This window comes from Mirounga leonina, unplaced genomic scaffold, assembly GCF_011800145.1.
Source record: "Mirounga leonina isolate KUSES-001 unplaced genomic scaffold, KU_Mleo_1.0 Mir_165, whole genome shotgun sequence".
NCBI lineage: Eukaryota > Metazoa > Chordata > Mammalia > Carnivora > Phocidae > Mirounga > Mirounga leonina.
In genome coordinates, this window is record NW_023270415.1 from 18,267,385 (window position 1) to 18,292,992 (window position 25,608).

The 25,608-nt window shown below is 37.7% G+C and overlaps 1 protein-coding gene and 1 non-coding gene across 2 annotated transcripts in view; both read right to left on the reverse strand.

Annotated features, from left to right (window-relative positions):
• PPP1R42 (protein phosphatase 1 regulatory subunit 42) overlaps window positions 1-24,031 on the reverse strand; it is a 47,220-nt gene extending 23,189 nt beyond the window's left edge. Inside the window, 4 exon segments of the mRNA XM_035012257.1 lie at window positions 14,813-14,929; window positions 18,878-19,016; window positions 20,327-20,493; window positions 23,903-24,031. Coding sequence (XP_034868148.1) covers window positions 14,813-14,929; window positions 18,878-19,016; window positions 20,327-20,493; window positions 23,903-24,031 — 552 coding nt within the window.
• Window positions 24,032-24,781: 750 nt separating this feature from the next.
• LOC118015482 lies at window positions 24,782-24,911 on the reverse strand. Its single transcript, XR_004680649.1, has one exon. It is a non-coding gene; the product is annotated as a small nucleolar RNA SNORA51 (small nucleolar RNA).
• Between the last annotated feature and the right edge of the window lie 697 nt (window positions 24,912-25,608).

The window sequence follows — 25,608 nt, forward strand, 5'->3', positions numbered from 1 at the left end:
ATGTCAACGACCTTATGTGTGGCACATTGAGCTTTCTCTCCCATGGCACAGGGTTTGATGTCACAGCTTTGGGGCAGCTTCAGTCAGTGAGCATAAAGAATGGAAAAATAAAAGACAAAAAAAAATGGAGACACTGACCCCAATAATACATACCAAGAAACAAGTTAATATTTTGTTGCTAAACTTCAACATGTCCTTTTACTAAGCCATTGGAAGTTGATTTGAAATGGACCACAAAAGCATGTTTTATTTTTTTTATTGTTCCTATCATTTTTAAATTTAAATTCAAGTTAGTTAACATATAGTGTAGTACTGGTTTCAGGAGTTAGTGATTCATCATTTACATGTAACAACCAGTGCTCATCCTAGCAAGTGCCCTCCTTAATTCCCGTCACCCATTTAGCCCATCCAGCCACCCAACTCTCCTCCAGCAACCTTCAGTTTGTTCTCCTAGACTTAAAAGTCTCTTATGGTTTGCCTCCCTCTCTGTTTTAAATCTTTATTTTTCCTTCCCTTTTCCTGTGTTCATCTGTTTTGTTTCTTAAATTCCACATGAGTAAAATCATACATTTGTCTTTCTCTGACTGACTTGTTTTGCTTAGTATAATACACCCAAGTTCCATCCATGTTGTTGCAAATGGCAATTTCATTCTTTTTGGTCACTGAGTAATATTCCATTATTACCACATCTTCTTCATCCATTCATCAGTCGATGGACTTTTGGGCTCCTTCCATAATTTGGCTATTGTTGATAGTGCTGCTATAAACATCGGGATGTTTCAAATCAGCATTTTTGTATCTTTTGGATAAATACCTAGTAGTGCAATTGCTGGGTTGTAGGGTAATTCTGTTTTTAACATTTTGAAAGAGGAACCCCCATACTGTTTTCCAGAGTGGCTACACCATGTTGCATTTCCACCAACAACACAAGAGCACATTTTAAATGAACCCTGGGCAAGTCTATATTCACTCTTCCAAGAAGCTATGCAGGGCATTTTAAATTGCTTGTCTTCTTGGTGAAAGTAAAAGAACTTGAAATTTCATCCTTACTCCCTGGTTATCTTCTCTTTATGGGAGGAAAAAGCAACTTTTGGCATAGCCCAGCCTCTGGAACTTGCTGAATGGTTTACATTCCTTCTTCAGATGGTTGAATATTTTTTATTGTTCGTTTATTCATTCATTCTGTAAACATGTAGTTGGTGCCTGTTATGTGCCAGGCACTCACTGGGCTGAACTCTAGGGAATTCTGAAATAACAAAAATTCCTTGCTCTTAAATGCTCTCAGCCTAATGGGAGATATGGTGATATATGTTAACAGAATTCTGTTAACCAGGCATTCCTTACCAATCATTCAGTCATTTTTAAATTAGATTTTTTAAAAATCAAAGCAATTCAATCAACACTGTTAAAAAATAAGACCATAGGGTTTATAACAAAACTTAAAGAGTACTAAGGGCTTATACAAAACCACTTTCAGTTTCTACAGCTATTCCTACATACACTTACCTCTACATTACTAAATAACAGCTGTTATTTATTGATTTTTAAATCTTAGAGAATTATCTACTGAATTCCTACTATGGAACATGATGATATAATTCTTGTAAGTACCACTCCAACCCCTAATAAAGTTCCCTTCCCCAATCCTGTCAATAGAGTTAAATTAAACTTGTTGATATGAGGGGGGGAAAGATGGTGGAGGAGTAGGGGACCCTATTCCAACCGGTCCCCGGAATTGAGCTGGATATCTACCAGCTGAGCACCCATGAAATCAGCCTGAGATGTAAGAAGATAGATCTGGATCTCTACAAACAGAATATCACAGGCAGTTGGTTTCAAGGTACAAAGCAGGGAGCCATGATTCTGCAGGCAGATATTGGAGGATAAATGGAAGGAGAAGGGAGCTGAGCTGTCAGGACCCTACACCACCGGTGAGCGATAGCCTCCCGCACTGGGGACTGGGCACAGACTTGCAGACCTGTAGCAGCGGGGAAAGGACTTTAGGGCAGCCCCCCGAATGGAAACTTGGAGCAGCAAGGTCATGCATGCGAACTGGGGGCGGCTGACAGTTTTAGCAGCACAAAGGGCAGAGATGGGCCTCCATGCCCTGACCTGGAGGCAAGGACTGGGAGCTGTGCTGAGGGGCGCACAACCCAGGACACTACAGTTCATAGCAGCACAGACAGAAACAGAGATAGTGTGGCCTGGAGAGCTCACTGAAGAATAGATGGCGATCTCTCTGCTCTGAGGCAGAGGAAACGGTCTCTTCTGCACTGACTCTCAGAAGAGATGTGGAAAGCCACCAGGGAGAGCCACCAGAGAACAAAAGCCCCCCAAAACCGGTTTTCACTGAGCCCATCCTCCACCACAGGGGGGTAGGGCAACTCTGCCCAAATAGGGTTGCCTGAGTAAAAGTGCGGCAGGCCCCTACCCCAGAAGACAGGCTGGGAGAACAAGAGGCCAGCAACCCTAAGGTCCCTAGAAAACAGGTGCCTCTTCCTTGGGTTGTGGTCAATAATTTGGACTCTATACATTCCCTCAACCACCCCTCAACAGAATGACTAGGGGGAGGAACCCCCAAAATAGGAAAGACTCAGAGATTATGACTTATGCCATAGATTTACAAATAGATTCAGATATAACCAAGATGTCGGAGATGGAATTCAGGCTAGCAATTGTGAAGACAATAGCTAGAATGGAGAAATCAATTAATGGCAACATAGAGTCTCTAAGGGCAGAAATGAAAGCTGAATTCGCAGAACTTAAAAATGCTATCAATGAGATCCAATCTAATCTAGATAATCTAGCAGCTAGGGTAAGTGAGGCAGAAGAATGAATTAGTGACCTGGAAGACAATTTAATAGATAAAAAGGGAAAAGAGGAGGCCAGGGAAAAACAACTCAGAATCCATGAAAATAGAATCAGAGAAATAAGTGACACCCTGAAACGTTCCAATGTCAAAATTACTGGAATCCCGGAGCGGGTGGAGAGAGAGAGGGGACTAGAAGATATATTTGAGCAAATCGTAGCTGAGAACTTCCCTAATCTGGGGAATGAAACAAACATTCATGTCCTAGAGGCAGAGAGGACCTCTCCCAAGATCAAGGAAAATAGGCCAACACCCCAGTATGTAATAGTAAAACTCGCGAATCTTAGAACCAAGGAAATCATCTTAAGGGCAGTTAGCGGGAAGAGATTCCTTACATACAGAGAGAGGAACATCAGAATAATGTCAGACCTATCCACAGAGACCTGGCAAGCCAGAAAGGCCTGGCAAGACATATTCAGGGTACTAAACGAGAAGAACATGCAGCCAAGAATAGTTTATCTGGCAAGGCTGCCATTTAGAATGGATGGAGAGATGCAGAGCTTCCAAGACCGGCAGAAGCTGAAAGAATATGTGACCACTAAGCCGGCCCTGCAAGAAATATTAAGGGGGGGGGGTTCTATAAAAGGAGAAAGACCCCAAGAGTGATAAACAACAGAAATTTACAGGAACAATCTATGAAAACAAGGTCTTCACAGGCAACATGGTGACAATAAAGTCATATCTTTTAATAATCACTCTCAACGTGAATGGCCTAAACGCTCCCATAAAATGGCACAGGGTTGCAGATTGGATAAAAAGACAGGACCCATCCATATGCTGTCTACAAGAGACTCATTTTGAACCTAAAGATACATCCAGACTGAAAGTGAAGGGATGGAGATCCATCTTCCATGCCAACAGACCTCAAAAGAAAGCTGGGCTAGCAAATCTTATATAAGACAAACTAGATTTTAAACTGTAGACTGTAGTTGGAGACACAGAAGGACACTATATCATTCTTAAAGGGTCTATCCAACAAGAAGATCTAACAATTGTAAATATCTACATCCCCAACAAGGGAGCAGCCATCTACATAAGCCAACTGTTAACCAAAATAAAGAGTTATATTGATAACAATACATTAATTGTAGAAGACCTCAATACTCCACTCTCAGCAATAGACAGATCATCTAAGCAGAAAATCAACAAAGAAACAAGAGCTTTGAATGACACACTGGACCAGATGGACCGCATAGATATATACAGAACATCCCACCCTAAAACAACAGAATACTCATTCTTCTCGAGTGCGCATGGAATTTCTCCAGAATAGACCACATGCTGGGTCACAAATCAGGTCTGAACCAAAACCAAAAGATTGAGATTATTCCCTGCATATTCTCAGACCATAATGCTTTAAAACTGGAACTCAATCACAAGAAAAAATTTGGCAGAAATTCAAACACTTGGAAGCTAAAGACCACTCTGCTCAAGAATGTTTGGGTCAACCAGGAAATCAAAGAACTTAAACAATTCATGGAAACCAATGAGAATGAAAACACATCGGTCCAAAACCTATGGGATACTGCAAAGGTGTTCCTAAGGGGGAAATACATAGCCATCCAGCCTCACTCAAAAAAAAAAAAAAGGAAAAATCCCGAATTCATCAACCCTGCACCTTAAAGAACTAGAGAAAAAGCAGCAAACGATGCCTAAGCCATGCATTAGAAGAGAAATAATTAAGATTAGAGCAGAGATCAATGAATTAGAAACCAGAAACACAGTAGATTACATCTCAGAAAACTATACTCAGAAAACTATAGGACACTCATGAAAGAAACTGAGACAGACACAAAAAAATGGAAAAATATTTCATGGTCATGGATTGGAAGAACAAATATTGTTAAAATGTCTATGCTTCCTAGAGCAATCTATACTTTCAATGCAATCCCTATCAAAATACCATCAACTTTTTTTTTCCACAGGGCTGGAACAAAGAATCCTAAAATTGGTATGGAACCAGAAAAGACCCCGAATAGCCTAAGGAGTGTTGAGAAAGAAAACCAAAGCTCGTGGCATCACAATCTTGGACTTCAAGCTCTATAACAAAGCTGAATCATCAAGACGGTATGGTACTGGCACAAACACAGACACATAGATCAATGGAACAGAATAGAGAACCCAGAAATGGCTCTTCAACTCTATGGAGAAAGCAGGAAAGAATATCCAATGGAAAAGGTCCCTTCAACAAATGGTGTTGGGAAAATTGGACAGCCAAATATAGAAGAATGGAACTGGGCAATTTTCTTACACCATACACAAAAATAGACTCAAAATGGATGAAAGACCAAAACGTGAGACAGGAATCCATCAAGATCCCAGAGGAGAACACAGGCAGCAACCTCTGTGACTTGAGCTGCAGCAACTTCTTGCTAGACACATCTCAAAGGCAAGGGAAACAAAGGCAAAAGTGAACTATTGGGACTTCATCAAGATAAGAAGCTTTTGCACAGCAAAGGAAACAGTCGACAAAACCAAAAGACAACCGAAAGAATGGGAGAAGATATTTGCAAATGACATATCAGATAAAGGACTAGTATCAAAAAATCAATAAAGAACTTAATCAAACTCAACACCCAAAGAACAAGTAATCCAATCAAGAAATGGGCAGAAGACATGAACAGACATATCGCCAAAGAAGACATCCAAATGGCCAACAGACACATGAAAAAAATGCTCCACATCACTCGGCATTAGGGAAATACAAATCCAAACCACATTGGGATATCACCTCACACCAGTCAGAATGGCTAAAATTAGCTACTCAGGGAATGACAGATGTTGGCTAGGATGCAGAGAAAGGGGAACTCTCCTACACTGTTGGTGGGAGTGCAAGCTGGTACAGCCACTCTTGAAAACAGTATGGAGTTTCCTCAAAAAGTTAAAAATAGAGGTACTGTCTACAACTCAATGATTTTACTGCTAGGGATTTACCCCAAAGATACAAATGTAGTGATCCAGAGGGGCACCTGTATTGCAATGTTTATATCCGCAATGTCTGCAATAGCCAAACGATGGAAAGAGCTCAGATGTCCATCAACAGATGAATGGATAAAGATGTGAGATATATATATATATATATATATATATATATATATATATATATATATATCCTGAGTAGTATTCCATTGTGTATATATATATGTATATATGTATATATATGTATGTATGTATATATATATTTTTCTGTAGTCAGTCTATATTTCTATATCATTGATTTCTGCTGTTACCATTGTTATTTCCTTCTTTTGAATTGAATTTGCATTTACTTTTCTTGCTTATTGAGGTGGAAGTTAGATCATTTTCCCTCTTTTGTAATAGAGGCATTCGAAGCTATAAATTTCCCTCTAAGCACTATGCTACTGCATCCCATAAATTTTCAAATTTTCATTTTCACTTTCACTCAGTTCAAATATTTTCTAATTTTCCTTGTGATTTTTTTCTTTGTCCCAGAGGTTATTTAAAACTGTGTTTTTAGGGGTGCCTGTGTGGTTCAGTTGCTTAAGTGTACGACTCTTGGTTTCAGCTCAGCTCATGATCTTAGGGTCGAGACTGAGCCCCATGTTGAGCTCAGTGCTTAGCACAGAGCTTGCTTGTCTCTCTCCCTTTGCTCCTCCCTCTGCTTTCTCTTTCTCTCTCTAATAAATAAATACAATCTTAAAAAAATAAAAGTGTGTTTTTATTTTTTATTTTTTTAAAAAGATTTTATTTATTTATTTAATTGACAGAGACAGTGAGAGAGGGAACACAAGCAGGGGGAGTGGGAGAAGGAGAAGCAGGCTTCCTGCCGAGCAGGGAGTCCGATGCGGGGCTCGATCCCAGGACCCTGGAATTATGACCTGAGCCGAAGGCAGTCGCCTAACCAACTGAGCCATCCAGGTGCCCCTAAAAGTGTATTTTTAAATCACCAAACATTTGGAGATTTTAAAGATCTCTTTCCTTTACTCCTAATTTAATTCCATTGTGGTTAAATAATGTACTCTGTAAAATTTCAGTTTCTTAAAGTTTTTGAAGCTTGCTTTATGGCTCAGTATATGGACTATTTTGGTGACTATTCCAACTTCTGTTTTTAGGTGGAATGTTCTGAGAGTCAATTAGATTAATTCAGTTGGCTGTGTTGTACCAATCTTTTATATCCTTACTGATTTACCAGCTACTTAGAGAGAGTGTTGAAATCTCTGTTTTAATTATGTATTTGTCTGTTTCCCTTCTGCCAATTTTTGCTTTCTGCATTTTGAAGCTCTGTTATTAGGTACATATATATTGAGGAGTGTTATGTTTTCTTAATGAATTGGCACTTTTTAATCATTATAAAATTTCCTGATCTATCTCTGGTAATATTTCTTATCCTGAAATCTGTTCTATCTTAATATAGCCACTCCAGCTTTCTAATCTTATTATTTCTGTATATATTTCCCTATAATTTTACTTTTAACCTGTATATATATTTACATTTAAAGTGTGTTTCTTGCAGAGAGCATGTGATTGGATTTTCAAAATCCAGTCTTACCATCTCTGCCTTTTAATTGGAATGTTTAGACTATTTACATTTAATATAATTACCAATATAACTGAGTTTAAAGTACCATCTTGCTATCTGTCTTATCTGTTCCCTTTTCCTCCTTTCCTGCTCCCCCCTATTTTTGCATCTCATTTTCTATGACTGACTTACTAGTTTTAAATATCTTTGTTATTTTAGTGGTTGCTTTAGGGTTTAGAACAATCATCCTTAAATTATTTCTTCAAATAATGACATCACTTCATATGTAACCTTAGTATACTGACATTTCCTCCCTCCCTGTCATTTTTGCTATTGTTATTCTACATTTTACTTTTACATATCATTAACCCATGATCTGTGGTTATTATTTTTGTTTTAAAAAATTGATAATCTTTAAAGATTTTATTTATTTATTTGAGAGAGCGTGAGAGAGTGCATATGCATGTGAGCACACAAGTGGGGAGAGGGGTGGGAGTTGGGGGTAGAATTGGAAACAGACTCCGTGCTGAGTGCAGAGCCCAACATGGGGCTTGATCCCAGGATCCTGAGATCACTACCTGAGCTGAAACCAAGAGTCAGACAGTTAACTGACTGAGCCACCCAGGCACCCCATTTCTCCACATTATTGCCAACACTTGTTATTATCTGTCTTTTTAATTATAGCTATCTTATCAGGTATGAAGTGGTGTATAATTGTGGTTTTGATTTACATTTCCCTAATGACTATTGATGTTGAGTATCTTTTCATGTGCATATTATCCACTTCTGTATCTTCTTTGTAGAGTATCTATTCAAGTTCTCTGCCCATTTATAAATTGGATTGTTTGTCTTTTTCTTATTGAGTCACAAGAGTTTTTTTTTTTTAATATATTCTGGACACAAAGGCTGTTATCAGTTATAGGACTTGCAAATATTTTCCCCCAGTCTGTTGGCTTGTCTTTTTCACTTTCTTAATGGTATTCTTTGAAGTACAAAAATTTTTAGTTTTGCTGAAGTCTAATTTATTTATTTATTTATTTTTGCTTATGCTTTTGGTGTTGTATTTAAGAAGTTTTTGTCTAATAGAAGGTCATAAAGATTTATCCCTATGTTTTCCTCGAACAGTTTTGTAGTTTTAACTCATATTTCAATCTTTGACCAATTTTGAATAGATTTTTGCTTATGTTATAGAAGAGATCCAACTTAATTCTTTTATATGCAGCTATCCAAATATCTCAGCACCATTTGTTGAAAAAACTTTTCTTTGCTCATTGGGTTTTCTTGGTGTCCTCGTCAAAAATCAGTTAACATAAATGTGAAGGTTTATTTCTGGATTCCCAGTCTCATACTTAATGACAATGCCACACTGCTTTAGTTAATACAGATTTGTAGTAAGTTTTGAAATAGGAAAGTGTGAATCCTTCAATGTGGGTTTTTTTTTTTTTTTTTCAAGAAGGTTTTGACTATTCTGGATACCTTGAAGCCACTATTTTTTCAAAGCTATTTTCTGCTTTCTTCTTCGTTTGGGCTGCTATAACAGAATGCCATTGACTGGATGGCTTAAGCAACAAGCTTGATTTCTCACGATTCTGGAGACTGGTAAGTCCAAGATCAAAGTGCTGGCAGATACTGTGATCTTGTGAGAGCATTCTCCCTGGTTTGTAGATGCCTGCATTCTCATTGTATCCTCACATGGCTAAGAGGGAGAAAGCTGTGATCCCTTCTCTTCTTTAAAAAGACTCTAATCCCATTCATGAGATCTCCAGCCTCACTCAAGACCTAATTATTTCCCAGAGGCCTTGCCTTCAAATACCATCACCCTGGGGATTGGGGTTTCAATTTATGAATTTTAAAGGGACACAAACATTTAGTCCCCAGCATTGCCCCTACTCCTCCTAGGACTCCATTTACATACATGTTTGAATGCTTGTTATATTACACAAGCCACTGAGGCTCTGTTCATTTTTTAGTGTTTTTACTTTCTGTACCTCTAAGTTTCAGTAATTCTAATGCTATGGCTTTAAGTTCACTGATAATTTCTTCTGTAATATCTTATCTACTTTTTTAATTTAAATTTTAGTTAGTGAACATACAGTGCAATATTGGTTTCTGGAGTAGAATTCAGTGATTCATCGCTTACATACAACAACCAGTGCTCATCACAACAAGTGCGCTCTTTAATGACTAATCTACTTTGAATCCCATCCAATTAATTTTTCATTTTAGATCCATTTTTCAATTCCAAAAGTTACTTTTTTCTTTGCGTCTTCCCTTTCTCTTCTGTTTGTGTTCATGCTGTCTTTAAATTCTAGACCATATTTATAATAGCTTTTTAGAAGTCCTGTCTTCTAATTCCATCCTCCATTGTCATTTCCAGATGTTTTTTCTTGAATGACTTTTCTCCAGTTGTGATTTACATTTTCATGGCACTTGTTTGCTATCCCCCTCCCTGCATTGTGGTCTGGAAAGTGCCTTCAGGCAGAAAGCTGGGACAACTAGAGATCTCACCTTGTTTGTTTTCTTTCTCTTAGGGTCCACAGTCCTGTGCACCTCTAGTCTAGTGTCTGAAAAAGTTGTTTCACATATTTTATCTGGCTTTCTGGTGTGTGTGTGTGTGTGTGTGTGTGTGTGTGTGTGTGTGCGCGCGCGCGATGATTCTTGTTTTGGTTAATACCTCATGGCCCATTATATTATTTTTAAATATAATTTTATTTCCCCTTTTTTCCTATTTTCTGATTCTTGTACTCTTATTTGTCATATGTTGGATCTCCTGAATTAATTCTCTACATTTCTTTTTTACTTGCTTATTTTCCATTTTTTCTATTTTGTTGTTTCTTGGAGACTTACAAAGTTTTATCATTTCAGGTTTGTATTGCATACTTAATTTCTTCTATCCTATTTTAAATTTTGCTTTGATTTTTGAACCACAGTCTCTCTGATTCAACTTCTTCACAAATTAAACCTGTCCCCGGTAACTTTAATTTTTAAGGTATTCTATCCAGGTAATCTTTTTAATTTTTTCTTCATTCATCTCATCTTATTTGGAGTCTAGCATTTTTGTCCTGTTATATATTGAAGTTTCAGGTATGGAGAAGTATTTCATGAAAAACCTGAAGTTTTTCAAGCCATAACATGGAAAGAAATTTCTAAGAGGTTCATGTGGCTTTGTTTAGAAAAAAGTGCAAAGCCCTGTTAAAGCACTCCATTTCTGAAATATGCAAAAAAACATGATACTTGACCAGATATAATCTCACTGTTGCCAAGTCCAGTGGATTTCTGTCAACGTATTATCTGCTCTATTGTCAGCCACTCAACAGCATCAAATGCAAGGAGCCATTCCCTCTTTCTTGAAGCTTCTTTTTCTTGTCTTCTCATCATTAACGTCTCCTAGTGCCTTCTCATCTAAATGATCTCTAAATATTAGAGTGTTCCCGGCCTCATCTATTCTCTATCCCTACTGTCTTTCACCCAGAGTCACAGCTTTAAATATCCCATTAATACTGTTGATTCTAAAACTTTCCTGTCTTCTCCTGTCAATTTCAGTGTCCAATAGGCATTTCAATAGAAGGAATTCTTTTATTCCTTCCCTTGTATTTCCCAACTTGTAAAGGCTACCATGGTCTCCCCAGATCCTCACACAAAAAACAAGGATTCATCCTTGATTCTTCTCTTTCCTTTATTCTTGTGCATCCTACTCAATAAGTCCCATAGGTTCAATCAAAAAAACATACCTCCAATCCATCCACTCCTTTTCATCTCCAAGAACCATCTTTTCTTAACCTTGGCAGTAGTCTCCCAACTGATCTCTTTGCTGTTATTCTTGCATCCCATTCTTTTTTTTATTTTTATTTTTTTTAAAGATTTTATGTATTTGTTAGAGAGAGTGAGCAAGTGAGAGAGAGAGCCAGCAAGTGAGAGAGCACGAGCAAGGGGAGAAGCGGACTCCCCCCTGAGCAGGGAGCCTGATGCAGGGCTCAATCCCAGGACCCCAGGATCATGACCTGAGCCAAAGGCAGTTGCTTAACTGACTGAGCCACCCAGGCACCCCCTTGCAACCCATTCTTCACATAGCTGATAATCTTCTAAAAAATATAATCCTTTTAGTGACTTTCTATTGCATTTAGAATAAAGTCAAACTCATGACTCTGGCCTAAAAGATCTTTATGATCCGGCCTCTATCATAATATCCATGTTTAACTGTTGCCTCTTAATTCATTCAATAATTATTATTATTTTTTTAAAGATTTTATTTTTTGACAGAGAGAGACAGCAAGAGAGGGAACACAAGCAGGGGGAGTGGGAGAGGGAGACCAGGCCTCCCGCTGAGCAGGGAGCCCGATGCGGGGCTCGATCCCAGGACCCTGGGATCACGACCTGAGCCGAAGGCAGATGCTCAACCAACTGAGCCACCCAGGCTCCCCTCATTCAACAATTATTTATTGAGTATTTACAATGTGTTAAGAGACTGAGCTAGGCACTGGGGTCCCTATCACAGTAAATTGGTCTCTTTTTTGTTCCTAGGATACTTAGAATCTTTAAGTCTGCTGTTCCCTATGCTTGGCATGTTCATTCTTAGCTCTTTGCACAGATTTATTCTTTATCATTCTTCAGATCTCAGCATAAATGTCATTTTCTCAGAGGCCTTTTTTGATAATCTGATTTAAAATATCTACTGAGGCGCCTGGGTGGCTCAGTTGGTTAAGCAACTCCCTTCAGCTCAGGTCATGATCCTGGAGTCCCAGGATCGAGTCCCACATCAGGCTTCCCGCTCAGTGGGGAGTCTGCTTCTCCCTTTGACCCTCTCCCCTCTCATGCTCTCTCTCATTCTCTCTCTCTCAAATAAATAAATAAAATCTTAAAAAAAAATAAAAAATCTACTGACTCCTTTTCTATTATGTCATCCTATTTAATTTCTTCATAGCCTTTTTCATAATCTCTGCTTATTTATTTTCTGACTGTCCCCTCCCCTGTCTCATTTTAATGTAAGCTCTTTGAGGGTAGAGACCCTGTCTGTCTTGATCATGGTATCCTCAGTGCCTAGAACTTTTTCTGAAGGCCTAGAGCAGTGCCTGGCACATACAATATCATAAATATTTTTAATAGATTAACTTGATTGGGATGGATTCAGGAAAAACTATACAGAGGGGGTAACATTGAGTTCAGTCTTAAAAAATAAGGGTTTGTTTATTTAGACATTTATTATTGGGCTGAATAATCAATAATAATGAAAGTATTTATTTTGGTTACACATTTATCCTGATTATGAACATTAACATAGCCTAAGAATCACTGTAGGTGAAGTAGCTTGGTCTTTTTTTTTTGAAGAATTTATTTATTTATTTGACAGAGAGAGACACAGCGAGAGAGGGAACACAAGCAGGGGGAGTGGGAGAGGGAGAAGCAGGCTTCCCGCTGAGCAGGGAGCCCAATGCGGAGCTCGATCCCAGGACCCTGGGATCATGACCTGAGCCGAAGGCAGACGCTTAACGACTGAGCCACCCAGGTGCCCCGAAGTAGCTTGGTCTTAATGTCATTCAGAAAAACTTCCTTTGGGATCATTTGGAGGCTAGCATTTTTGTCCTGTTATCAAACTTTGATTTTCTGTTCAAAGTTAAAAGCATAATAGAGGGGCTTCTCGGTGGCTCAGTTGGTTAAGTATCCAACCCTTGATTTTGGCTCAGGTCATGATCTCAGGGTTTTGAGATCAAGCCCCACATTGGGCTCCAGCTCAGTGCTGCATCTGCTTGAGCTTCTCTCTCTCCCCTTTCCTGTGCCCCTCCTCCCTCTCACCTGTGCTCCTGCTCTGTCTCTTTCAATAAATAAATAAAATCTTTTTAAAAAGCATAATAGAATAAGGCTTTAAGAATAATGACAATAACTGAAATGAATCTTGGTAGTTATTATAATTAACAACTAATCAGATCATTTAAAATATACTCACCACTCATTACCAGGCATTGTGTATAGAACCTGGCTTACAAAAAACATTTTGGAAAAATACTTATACTGCACTTAAGATTGATGCCAATTTTGGAGACTGGAATTCTCCACTTTTCTCTCCCCAGGAAAAGTGAGCTTCTGTGCTTGGCCACTCTGTTCCCATTTTCCATGTGGTGAATTGGGAATGTAATACACAGCACAAGTCTTCTCTACTTAACAAAAACTTAGACTCCAGGCTTTGTCATATGCATGTATAGTGTATTTCATATAAGGCTGTTGATCTATCACAAAATCATATTATTCATACAAATACTGCAAAATCATAGGAAAATTAAATAATTCTGATGAATACAAAATGCCCAGTGGGGAAAAAATCTAGAAGAGCAGTCTAAAACTTAAAATATTTTTGAATGCAGAATTTATCCCATGAACTTCTTACATCTTTCATGTTGTAAGTTGCAACAATTTGATCGAGTCATGCTTCCTTATTGGTCTTTTTATTTTAAACATCCATCCTGATTGTTCAGTGGCATTTTGGGTATTTTGGGGAATTCTTTTGTAGTTTAATACATGTAATAGTTTCATAATTATCTCCTGCTTATAGTAGTTATGGGACTAGCTAGGTAATAGATCTGAATTTGGAAACAAGTCAGGGGAAGCTTTTTAAGGTCAGTGGATAGCTGTCTGGAAGTAGTTTTGAAAACAAGAGCTCTGTTTATGGGGGAAAGAAGCCCTTTGTTGCTCCTGTCGCTCCAGGTAAAGAAATTATACCACAGCCCACCCCACTGCCATACCAGAAACTGTGAGGTCATGGCAGTGGCTCAGCTTACAGATGACTGTTTCCAGGATGCCTTCTCTAGCCACAGGCTGAGTTAGTGCCACCACAATACTTATGGAAACAGAATCACATTGTAGTCCTGTTACTTGCTGACTGTAGGTTTTCTGAGCCCCAGGACTGTACCCTTCCTTCCTCTTATCTACACAGAATAGTACACTGTCTGACAGACATGTAGGTACTCAGTACATATTTGAATGAATACATAATTGAATGAATACGGTATGATATGACATAACATGCTGTGAATATAGCTAGTGCAAATTAGAGTAAGTTCAAGATCCAGATACTTGCCCAAGGAGGAGCAGCCAGGAGAGAGCTCAGGTCTAATCACAGTTACTAGAAATTCATTCATTGGGAGATCAGAATTAAGTTGTAAGAAATCTAGTCTCTAGAGGGAAACATTTGATGGAAAAATAATACAGAGAGGAAAAGCATATATTTCCTTCTCAGAGAAACCTCTTTCTGTTGGTGAGGGGTGGACGTATTGGGGTATGGAAGAGAAAACCAGGTAAAAGGGCAGAGTTATGCAAATAAATACAGTAAGAAGTAGAGATTCATATGCTAGTTTTAGAGTTAATCCAGAATAGTTTTTAAAGTAATAAATTTTATATGTATTTAGAAAAATAAGTACTTTTTAATCACAATTTCATGTAAATACTTTAAAAATAATTTTTCTTTACACTACCTTCACAAGCAGAAGTTGGTTGTCAACTGCTATGAGCTGATTAAGATTCTCCAGTATTTCTAGGTCTTTTATGTCATCAATATTGTTATTGCTGATATTCAATATAGAGAGGGATTTCTGTAAGAAAAATAGCATTAGTAAATAGTCTAATTAAATGCTGTATATAGGAAGCAGAAATCTTAATCTGTGAAAAATTTAAGATTTATCAGTTCAGGTTGTTTTGCTCTTTTGTTTTTTAAGATTTTTTATTTATTTATTTGACAGAGAGAGAGATAGCGAGAGCAGGAACACAAGCAGGGGGAGTGGGAGAGGGAGAAACAGGCCTCCTGCTGAGCAGGAAGCCTGATGTGGGACTTGATCCCAGGACCCTGGGATCATGACCTGAGCCGAAGGCAGATGCTTAACAACTGAGCCACCCAGGCGCCCAGGCTGTTTTACTCTTTAGGCAAGAAAATTAAAAGCCATGGAGATTTTGTTTTTATGCTGTATTTTTTTCAGACATAACTTTAAGGACTTTAGTAATTGTGACATGACTTATTATTTTTGTCTAAACTTCCTTCATGAGTCTGATTTTCCTCTTCTAGAATATAAAAGAAATTTATAGAAAAAAGAAGCCAGGAATCAAGAAGCAAAGAAAGAGAAAAGATGCCCCAACAAACAAATGATAACAGTGTAGAAAAATGCTTATTTCAGTTTAAGGAAATTATTATTTTCTGTTAACTGTCACTAAGATTTATACTTACATAGGAAGAAATAGTTTTTGTCTGTTTTCCTAAATAGGAAAAATGACTAAAAGATTTATCTGGTTTCATTTTTTTTAAAGATTATTTATTTATTTATTTATTCATAAGAGACAGAGAGAGAGAGAGGCAGAGGGAGAAGCAGGCTCCCCGCTGAGCAGGGAACCCGATGCGGGACTCAATCCCAGGACCCTGGGATCATGACCTGAGCTGAAAGCAGACGCTTAACCATCTGAGCCACCCAGGCGCCCTGTCTGGTTTAATTTTTATCTTTGTCTCTCTCTATAGTTTTCTCTTGACAATCCGTATATTCAGAAGGCACTTAAAATAACGATTAGCTACGGGGCGCCTGGGTGGCTCAGTTGGTTAAGCGACTGCCTTCGGCTCAGGTCATGATCCTGGAGTGCCGGGATCGAGTCCCACGTCGGGCTCCCTGCTCAGCAGGGAGTCTGCTTCTCCCTCTGACCCTCCCCCCTCTCATGCTCTCTATCTCATTCACACTCTCAAATAAATAAATAAAATCTAAAAAAAAAAAATAACGATTAGCTAATTAACAAGCAGTATCAACATCAGCTGTTAGTGAGGACATAAATACACAATAGAGAACACTAAACCAAAGCCATCTTAAAATCTATGGCCTAATAATCTCTATCAAGATTGAGTCGACCCACCAAGGCATCCATAACCAACCTTTAGAGAAAATACTTCTTGATACTTCTTAAGAATTTAAATACAACTTAAAAAATTATGCCTTATATTTAGAATTTTGGAATCTGCTTGAATCTATGCAAAAATTGAGCAAGCAAAAATGTTTGTACTGGCGTTTGCAATAAAACTGGCCATCCCCACAGAGGGATCAATTTATTTGGGTCAGTTGAGGTGAGCTGAGACACATTTGATTCTATGGGGAGGATAGGGAGAGGGTAGGATAGAAATCAGATCACTTCTTTCTTTTCCAATTTAAAGGACTATTTTTCAATTTTTATAACTTCAGTTCACAAACCTTCTATTGCCCTCTGTTTCTGAGCACTCTAAAATAAAGCCAATGAAATCTGTAAAAACACAACCTGTTGCCTTTACGTCTCTTGCCCCGGAATTGAAGGTAGTGTATCCTAATAAATCCCATTTTGAGAATTAGCAAAAGCCTCCACTGAACCCTCTGGCTTCTCAACTAATTGTGACACCTTCACAATGTAACTGGGTGTCAGGTCACAGTGGGAGCATTGAATGTAGTGCTTCCAGATCTACCTGCTTCTGAGGAGGCAGAGCTGATGTAGTGCAACCTACAATCAAATCAGAATCTAGCAAGAAAACAATTATCATCATCATGATTCTTTAAGTTGTTTAAAATTTGCCAAATAATTGTGCATGACTCTTTCCTTAGGCTTTTTCCTAATATTATAAATTTTGAGTCATAATAATAACCAAGGCTGAAATTATGAATGCATTGACATCTGGATTAGAACCTAATAATTTACATAACCGTTCCACATCCTTCTTTTGATCCTTTTAGTACCATAGAGGCAGGCATTATTATTCTCACTTTATAGCTGCTGAGTCTCTGAGAAATTATGTGAGAAAAGTTAGTTTTAATCCTCAAATAAATTCTCAACTGTTTGGAACCAGAAAAGGCCCTGAATAGCCAGAGGGATTATGAAAAAGAAAACCAAAGCTGGTGGCATCACAATCCTGGACTTCAAGCTATATTATAAAGCTGAATCATCAAGATGGTAATGGGTACTGGCACAAAAACAGACACATAGATCAATGGAACAGAACAGAGAACCCAGAAATGGAACCTCAACTCTATGGTCAACTAATCTTCGACAAAGCAGGAAAGAATATCCAATGGAAAAAGGACAGTGACTTCAATAAATGGTGCTGGGAAACTTGGACAGCCATATGTAGAAGAATGAAACTGGACAATTTTCTTACACCATACATAACAATAGACTCAAAATGGATGAAAAACCTAAATGTGAAACAGGAATCCGTCAAGATCCTAGAAGAGAACACAGACAGCAACCTCTGTGACTTTGGCTGCAGCAACTTCTTGCTAGACACATCTCAAAGGCAAGGGAAACAAAAGCAAAAATAAACTATTGGGACTTCATCAAGATAAAAAGCTTTTGCACAGCAATGGAAACAGTCAACAAAACTAAAAGGCACCTACAGAATGGGAGAAGATATTTGCAAATGACATATCTGATAAAGGGCTAGTATCCAAGATCTATAAAGAACTTTTCAAATTCAACACCCAAAGAACAAATAATCTAATCAAGAAATGGGCAGAAGACATGAACAGACATGTCTCCAAAGAAGACATCCAAATGGCCCACAGACACATGAAAAAAATGCTCCACATCACTCGGCATTAGGGAAATACAAATCCAAACCACATTGGGATATCACCTCACACCAGTCAGAATGGCTAAAATTAGCCACTCAGGAAACAACAAATGTTGATGAGGATGCAGAGAAAGGGGAACCCTCTTACACTGTTGATGGAATGCAAGCTAGTGCAGCCACTCTGGAAAACAGTATGGAGTTTACTCAGAAAAAAATAGAGCTACTCTATTGCCCAGCGATTGCACTACTAGGGATTTATCCCAAAGATATAAATGTAGTGATCCCAATGTTCATAGCAGCAATGTCCACAATAGCCAAACTGTGGAAAGAGTCCAGATGTCCATCGACAGATGAATAGATAAAGATGTGAGATATATATATATATATATATATATATATATGTATATATATATATATATATATATATATACACAATGGAATATTACTCAGCCACTGGAAAGGACAAATATTTACCATTTACTTTGACGTGGATGGAACTGGAGGGCGTTATGCTGAGCAAAATAAGTCAATCAGAGAAAGACAATTATTATATGGTTTCACTCATATGTGGAATATAAGAAACAGCATAGAGGATCATAGGGGAAGGGAAGGAAAACTGAATGGGAAGTCATCAGAAAAGGAGAAAAACCATGAGAGAAACTTAACTATAGGAAACAAACTGAGGGTTGCTGGAGGGAAGAAGGGTGGGGGTGTGGGGTAACTGGGTGATGGGCATCAAGGAGGCACATGATGTTATGGGCACTGGGTGTTATATGCAACTGATAAATTATTGAATACCACAACTGAAACTAATGTACTATATGTTGGCTAATTGAGTTTAAATTAAAAAATTCTCAACTGGCCATATAAACATACAGAGTATACATAATGTCCAAATATACCTTTGCTACCTTCCTGTTCCATTATAACTGTTAATAACTATATTCTTTGTCAGAATACTCAAATGTGGCCTTACTGCCAGAGAATGAAGAGTTCTTGGATCAAACAGAAGCTTTTCTCCAAGGGGAAGCCTCTGACTCTCAACATGAAGCTCTCTTAGTCCTTCTAATCCTTCTAAACCTTCTATGACAGCAATGTAATTGCCTCCCAGATACCTGCAAAATATAAAACAATTTTAAATAGACATTCTGAGAACATCATGGTCTGTAAACATGATAAAAACATAACAATCACTGAGCTGAGTGAAAACTACATATGTGGAAATATGCGGAATCTTCTTTGTAATGAATCAATGAAAGGTTTATTTATATGATTCTTACACTTAATTTAGTCTAAGAAATAAGTTTATTTTTTTTAAAGTGAGAGAATTGGAATAGTCGTTATTAAATGATCTACCAGTATTCTTTTTATATGTTGGGGTGAAGAATCATCTGGGTAGGTTTTTTTTTTTTTTTTTAAGAATTTATTAATTTATTTGAGAGAGAGAGAGTGAAAGAGAGCATGAGGGGGGTGGAGGGAGAGGGAGAGAGAGACTCCCTGCTGAGCAGGGAGACCAACACAGGGCTCCATCCCAGGTCCCTGAGATCATGACCTGAGCTGAAGGCAGATGCTGAACCAATTGAGCCACCCAGGCACTCCATGGGTATTAGGTTTAGAAATGGAAGATTTTTGGGCCTAACACCAGAGATTCTCATTTGGGTATCTAGGTCAGAACCCAGCAATCTGCATTTTTAATCAGCATTTTCTACCCCACTCTTCCCATTCTGAGGTTCTTAGCCCACTTTTTGAGAAGCACTAATAATTCTTCCAATCTGGGAAAATTGAATACACCAGTCTTCATTGTTGAGTTAAAATCATTATAGGCAGTAAATGCCTTTTTACAATCAAATCAACAGTATCAACTCTATGACCCTGCCCCTTTGAGATGTGTGATTCTGAAAGGAGAGCTCATCTGGTTTCCATGGAAACTTTTTTCACCAGTTGAGTCTTTTTTTTTTTTTTAATCTTTTTTTTTTAAATTTTTATTTATTCATTTGAGAGAGAATGAGATAGAGAGAGCATGAGAGGGGGGAGGGTCAGAGGGAGAAGCAGACTCCCTGCCAAGCAGGGAGCCCGATGCGGGACTCGATCCCGGGACTCCAGGATCATGACCTGAGCCGAAGGCAGTCACCCAACCAACTGAGCCACCCAGGCGCCCACCAGTTGAGTCTTTAAGGATGCTTTAGGTATCCTTATACGTGGTTAAGACAACTCACCCGCCTGCAAAAGAAAAGTATATCAGGCTTAATGAAACAAATTGCCAAGTATTACATGTGTAACAGGTTTTTTTTGTACTAATAATACTATAGGAGAATAAAAATTGAGGTCTGTTCCACAAAACTGCAGATAATGGAAAGGCCTGTATGCAAAAATATTACTGTAATGATGACGAATAATTACATTACTTAAAAATAAAAGCACTTACAGTTTTTCCAGTTTCTTTAATGACCTGAGGTTCTCTATACATGAAATACAGTTGTTTTGTAGATATAAGTGGGTCAGATTTGTAGCATAATTCAAGTTAGTCATTTGACTAATACGGTTATCATACAAATATAAAACACTGAGATTTTTGCAAGGAGAGAGGTCTTCCTAAAAAGAAAACAAAAACAGGTCATACTTAATTTCTCCTGAAAATTTAGAAGTTTGTTTTTAAGAAAGTTTTTCACTTAATCATTCTGCAATTTTCCCTAAGTTTAATATAAAAGAACAGCATTTCTCTGTTCTTAGCACAGTCAAAATGAGTCTTGAATGATTGTAAAATTTGTTCTAGGTTTTAGTATTCTGTAACTATATCGATAAGCAGTTTTCCTTGGAAGCAATTAGGTTCCTCTGGAAGTTGGAAGTATTTAACAAATTATTGCTTCAACATTATAAATCAGGGTTTTTTTTTTTTTAAGATTTTATTTATTTGAGAGAGAGAGAGTGAGAGCAAGAAAGAGAGAACATGAGTGCAGTGGGGGAGTAAGGGTGGAGGGAGAGGCAGAAGCAGATGCCCTGCTGAGCGGGGAGCCCAAAGTGGGGCTCAATCCCAGGACCCTGAGATCATGACTTGAGATCATGACCTGACCCTGAGGCAGACACTTAACCGACTGAGCCACCCAGGCGCCCCTGTAAATCAGGTCTTAATCTTTCTGTAGGATTAGAAGTAAACTTGTTTATGATACTGAAAATGGGAAGTCATATAGCTATTCAAGAGCAATAGATTAATAAACTATGATAATGCTATTGAAGGGAATACTGTTTAACCATTAGATATCCTTTAGTTTCTTTAGTAATATTTTGTAGATCTCAAAATGAAAACAGTACATTCAATATGACCCACTATTGTAAAATTATATGAATACATGCCTAGAAAAAAGACTGGAAGGATACCACCTACATGTTAATAGTGGTTTTCTCTGCATGATGGGATTATGCCAGTTTCTTTTTATATGTATTTCATAGAAATGCACACCAGTTACTTGTTTTTTTCTGATTGAGAAATTTTTATTGATAAGTAACTGTTAGGAACATTCATTTCTCTTAAGTCTGCTGTCAACTATAATCTACAAAAGCAAATTATACTTAAATTATAATGTTCAACAAAGTGAGTTAAACAAACAAACAAAAAAGGCAGCCACCAATGAACAAAGTGCAATGTGTTTTCTCACACCAGTTAGTTACTTTTGAGATAAGAAAATAATTAAAGGTGGGGCGTCTGGGTGGCTCAGTTGGTTAAGCGACTGCCTTCGGCTCAGGTCATGATCCTGGAGTCCCAGGATAGAGTCCCACATCGGGCTCCCGGCTCAGCAGGGAGCCTGCTTCTCCCTCTGACCCTCCCCCCTCTCATGTGCTCTCTCTCTCTCAAATGAATAAAATCTTTGGAAAAAAAAAAAGAAAATAATTAAAAGTATTTTTTAAAGTCTGCCATTTCTTATGTGGTGGTAGAGTCAGCTAGAGTAAGTAGGCAAGAGGTAAAGTTAAGTTATGCTCAAAAGTACCTCAGGTTGGGGTGCCTGGCTGGCTCAGTTGGTGGAGCCTAAAACTTTTGGTCTTGGGGTTTTAAGTTTGAGTCCCACATTGGGCATAGAGATTATTTAAAAAAAAATAAAATCTTAAAAAAAATCTGAGATTTTAAAAAATATAACCACATCTTGGGAATCTTAAGTTTACAAGGTGTTCTTAGTGTGAATTTTTTTTTTTTTTTTTTTTTTTTTGAGAGAGCACGGGTGCACGTGCATGCGATAGGGTGGGGGGAAGGACAGAGGGAAAGGAAGAGAGAGAATCCCAAGCAGGCTCCATGCCCAGTGCAGAACCTGACGTGGGGCCCAATCTCATGACCGTGAGATCACGACCTGAGCCAAAATCAAGAGTGAGACACTTAACCAACTAAGCCACCCAGCCACCCAGGTGCCCAACTGAATTATACTTGGCCCTTGAACAACATGGATTTGAACTGCATGGGTCCACTTATACATGGATTCTTTTTCTGTAAATACTGTACAATACTGTAATGTATTTTATCTTCCTTATGATTTTCTTAATAACATTTTCTTTTCTCTAGCTTACTTTATTGTAAAAATACAGTATATAATACATATAAAGAATATGTGTTAATTGACTTTATGTTATCAAGACTTCTGGTCAACAATAGACCATTGGTAGTTAAGATTTTGGGGAATCAAAAGTTATACAAGGATATTCAATTGTGTTGGGTGGTAGGATGTTGGGGAGTGTGGGGATGTTGGTGTCCCTAACTCCTGTATTGTTCTAGGGTTAACTGTACTTTAACTAGTTTACTTTCCTCCTAAAAAGATCATCTAAACCAAAGGAGCACTGATTGTGAGGGGACAAAAGAACATTAAATGGAGGCTCTCTGCAGAGGGCAAGGCTGTAATGGTATGATGAGGTAGAGAATTTTCTGGGCAATTGGATTCATGGGGAGAAGAATCACTAAGAAACTGGAAAGAAGGGATGCTGGGTGGTTCAGTCAGTTAAGCGTCTGCCTTTGGCTCAGGTAACGATCCCAGAGTCCTGAAATCGAGTCCCACATATAAGGCTCCTTGCTCAGCAGGGAGCCTGCTTCTCCCTCTGCCTACCGCTCCCCCTGCTTGTGTGCTCTCTATCTCTCACAAATAAAATAAAATATAATTAAAAAAAAAAAGAAACTAGAAAGAAATACAGAATAGGAACTTGGTAGGGTCTTTGCAAAAAAAAGAAAAATATCTTAATTGACAATTGTGCCTGGGGCTTTGGTATTTTTTTCATTCATTTTGATAAACATTTATTAAGCATTTAATATGCGTTAGGTGCTGTGTTGGATGGGGGGATTTAGAGTGATGTGAACAAAACAGACATCATCCCTGCCCTCATGTACCTTATATTTCTGAGGAAATTTCTCCCATTAGCATTTTATTGTAGACAACGGACACCAATCCAAATAGCCTAAAAGGGTTTTTGCTCCTTTTAAAGTTTCCCAAATTAAAGCCAAGAATTAGCTTAACACAGAGAAAATATAGTGTCAGAATATATCCAAACAAACATAATCTTGTCTGATATAAATTATAGTATAACTTCCATTTATATAACCAGTTAAATTATGAGTGAAAAAGATTTCACTATTAAAGTTTTGAAATAAGGTATTTGCATAGTTAAATCTTGCTATCTTGTTAAAAAAACCTCATATTCCAAGGACCTGGAACTATACAAAAGTATTATCTTTGAAATTATTTTCCAACATACACTTTCAAATCTAGTTTGCTACATTATAGAATATTTCAGGGGGACATATATATTTAGCACATATATTTAACAATCATGATGGTATATTTTATAGAGACTTAGTTTTAATAATTGTAACATCAAAAGCAGGAAATTAAAATGAAAACAATATACTAATCAAAATACAGTTAATAAGTATGATCAAAATATAGTTAATAAGAATGTATTTTCTGACACCTATTTTCAAACTTTACATTGTTAATTATGTAAAAATAGGAAATAATTTCAGAATTCTTACAATTGCATCTATATTTTTGTCTGAAAAATTTATATGAGTTATTTTCTTCAGGTATTGTGAAGTGGTTTCTTCTTTTCGGGGTTTAAGATTGCTATTTTTGGCAATTAAATCCAAGGTTAGTCGAACCATGATTTCTCTCTAAATCAAACTCTCAGCAGTAGCTCGGTTCTAATACCATGTCAAAAGTAGGTTTAGGCATTGTTTTATGCCCAACTTTCTAAAAATAAAAGAAAAAAAGGAATATTATGTACATTGTAATTTAGGAAAAATTATTTTGACTTTTTAATTTTCTTATATAAAACTATGCGATAGCTACTTCAGAGACATTTTAAAGACACTTAGGTATTTTCTAAGTTTATAGACTTAATTCTTTTTATAAAAAGATTTAAAACATCAAAATTAATTAAATATACAATGCTCATTCACTTCTACTTTTAAATCTTTTCCTCTCCCTAGTACTGAGTTGTTACTGTTGGCATCTTTTAAAGGATTTTTTTTCCTCTCAAGAAATATCATCTGATGTTCTCATGTGAAGACATTAAGGCCCATAGATTTGTCTCAAACTACTCAAGGTACTGGCAGTTGGGAATGAGACCAAGTCTTCTGGCTCCTTTTTTCATAGTACCCATGGTGATCATATTTTCTAAACCCTCAAAACAGAACACATTGTGGGAGAACCTTGAGTATGTACGTAGGACAAGGGTGCAAAAAACTTGAAAGTGGAGCAGGCTTTGAAATTTTATGTTACTACAACTGTAATCCACAAAGAGGCAACCTAAGATAGTGTTTTTGAGTCCAGACTGCTTGCGTTCAGATTTTGGCTCCATTGCCCCGTGATTAGGCAATCTTGGGCAGGGTACATCAGTTTCTTTTTTTTCCCCATGTACCCCCATTCACAGTACAGACCAGGCAAAGGGCCTGGGCTGAGGTGTATTTGATGGGTTTACTCTGCTTTCTCTTTCTGTACGGTCCATGTAAGAACACAGCCTGTGGTAAGCACCAGGACACTACGTTACCTCTGTTTCTTATACAATTAGGTTAATAATGGTACCTACTTCCAAGGGATATTTTGAAGATTACATAAGATAATCATGTATAGAATATTCTGCATGGTGCCCGGTACACAGGTCAATAAATGTTTGCTATCACCATCATTATTTTTTTTTTTAAAGATTTTATTTATTTATTTGACAGAGAGAGATACAGTGAGAGAGGGAACACAAGCAGGGGGAGTGGGAGAGGGAGAAGCAGGCTTCACGCCGAGTGGGGAGCCCGATGCGGGGCTCGAACCCAGGACCCTGGGATCATGACCTGAGCCGAAGGCAGACGCTTAATGACTGAGCCACCCAGGCGCCCCTCACCATCATTATTTTATTGTTTTGTTCACAGATAAGGTGAATACTATTTACTTCACTGTTTCACCTGGAATACATTAGGGCTATTAAATAAGGGGAACATACTATTAATAAAATTAATAAAATATTGCTTCATGTAAGAGATTCATATGTGGTCCATAAGTTTAAAGTAACCCATTTTTTTTTCAATCATCCAGAATGTATAGCTATTTAAGTGATAAACATCCCAGTTTTGTAAAACTTACTGTATTTTTAAGTATAGTTTAAAATTGAGCATTATTTTCATGTATCTGGAATTTCACTAACCAAACACCTCAGTTTGCATCATATTCTGGACATGGAATCAATGCT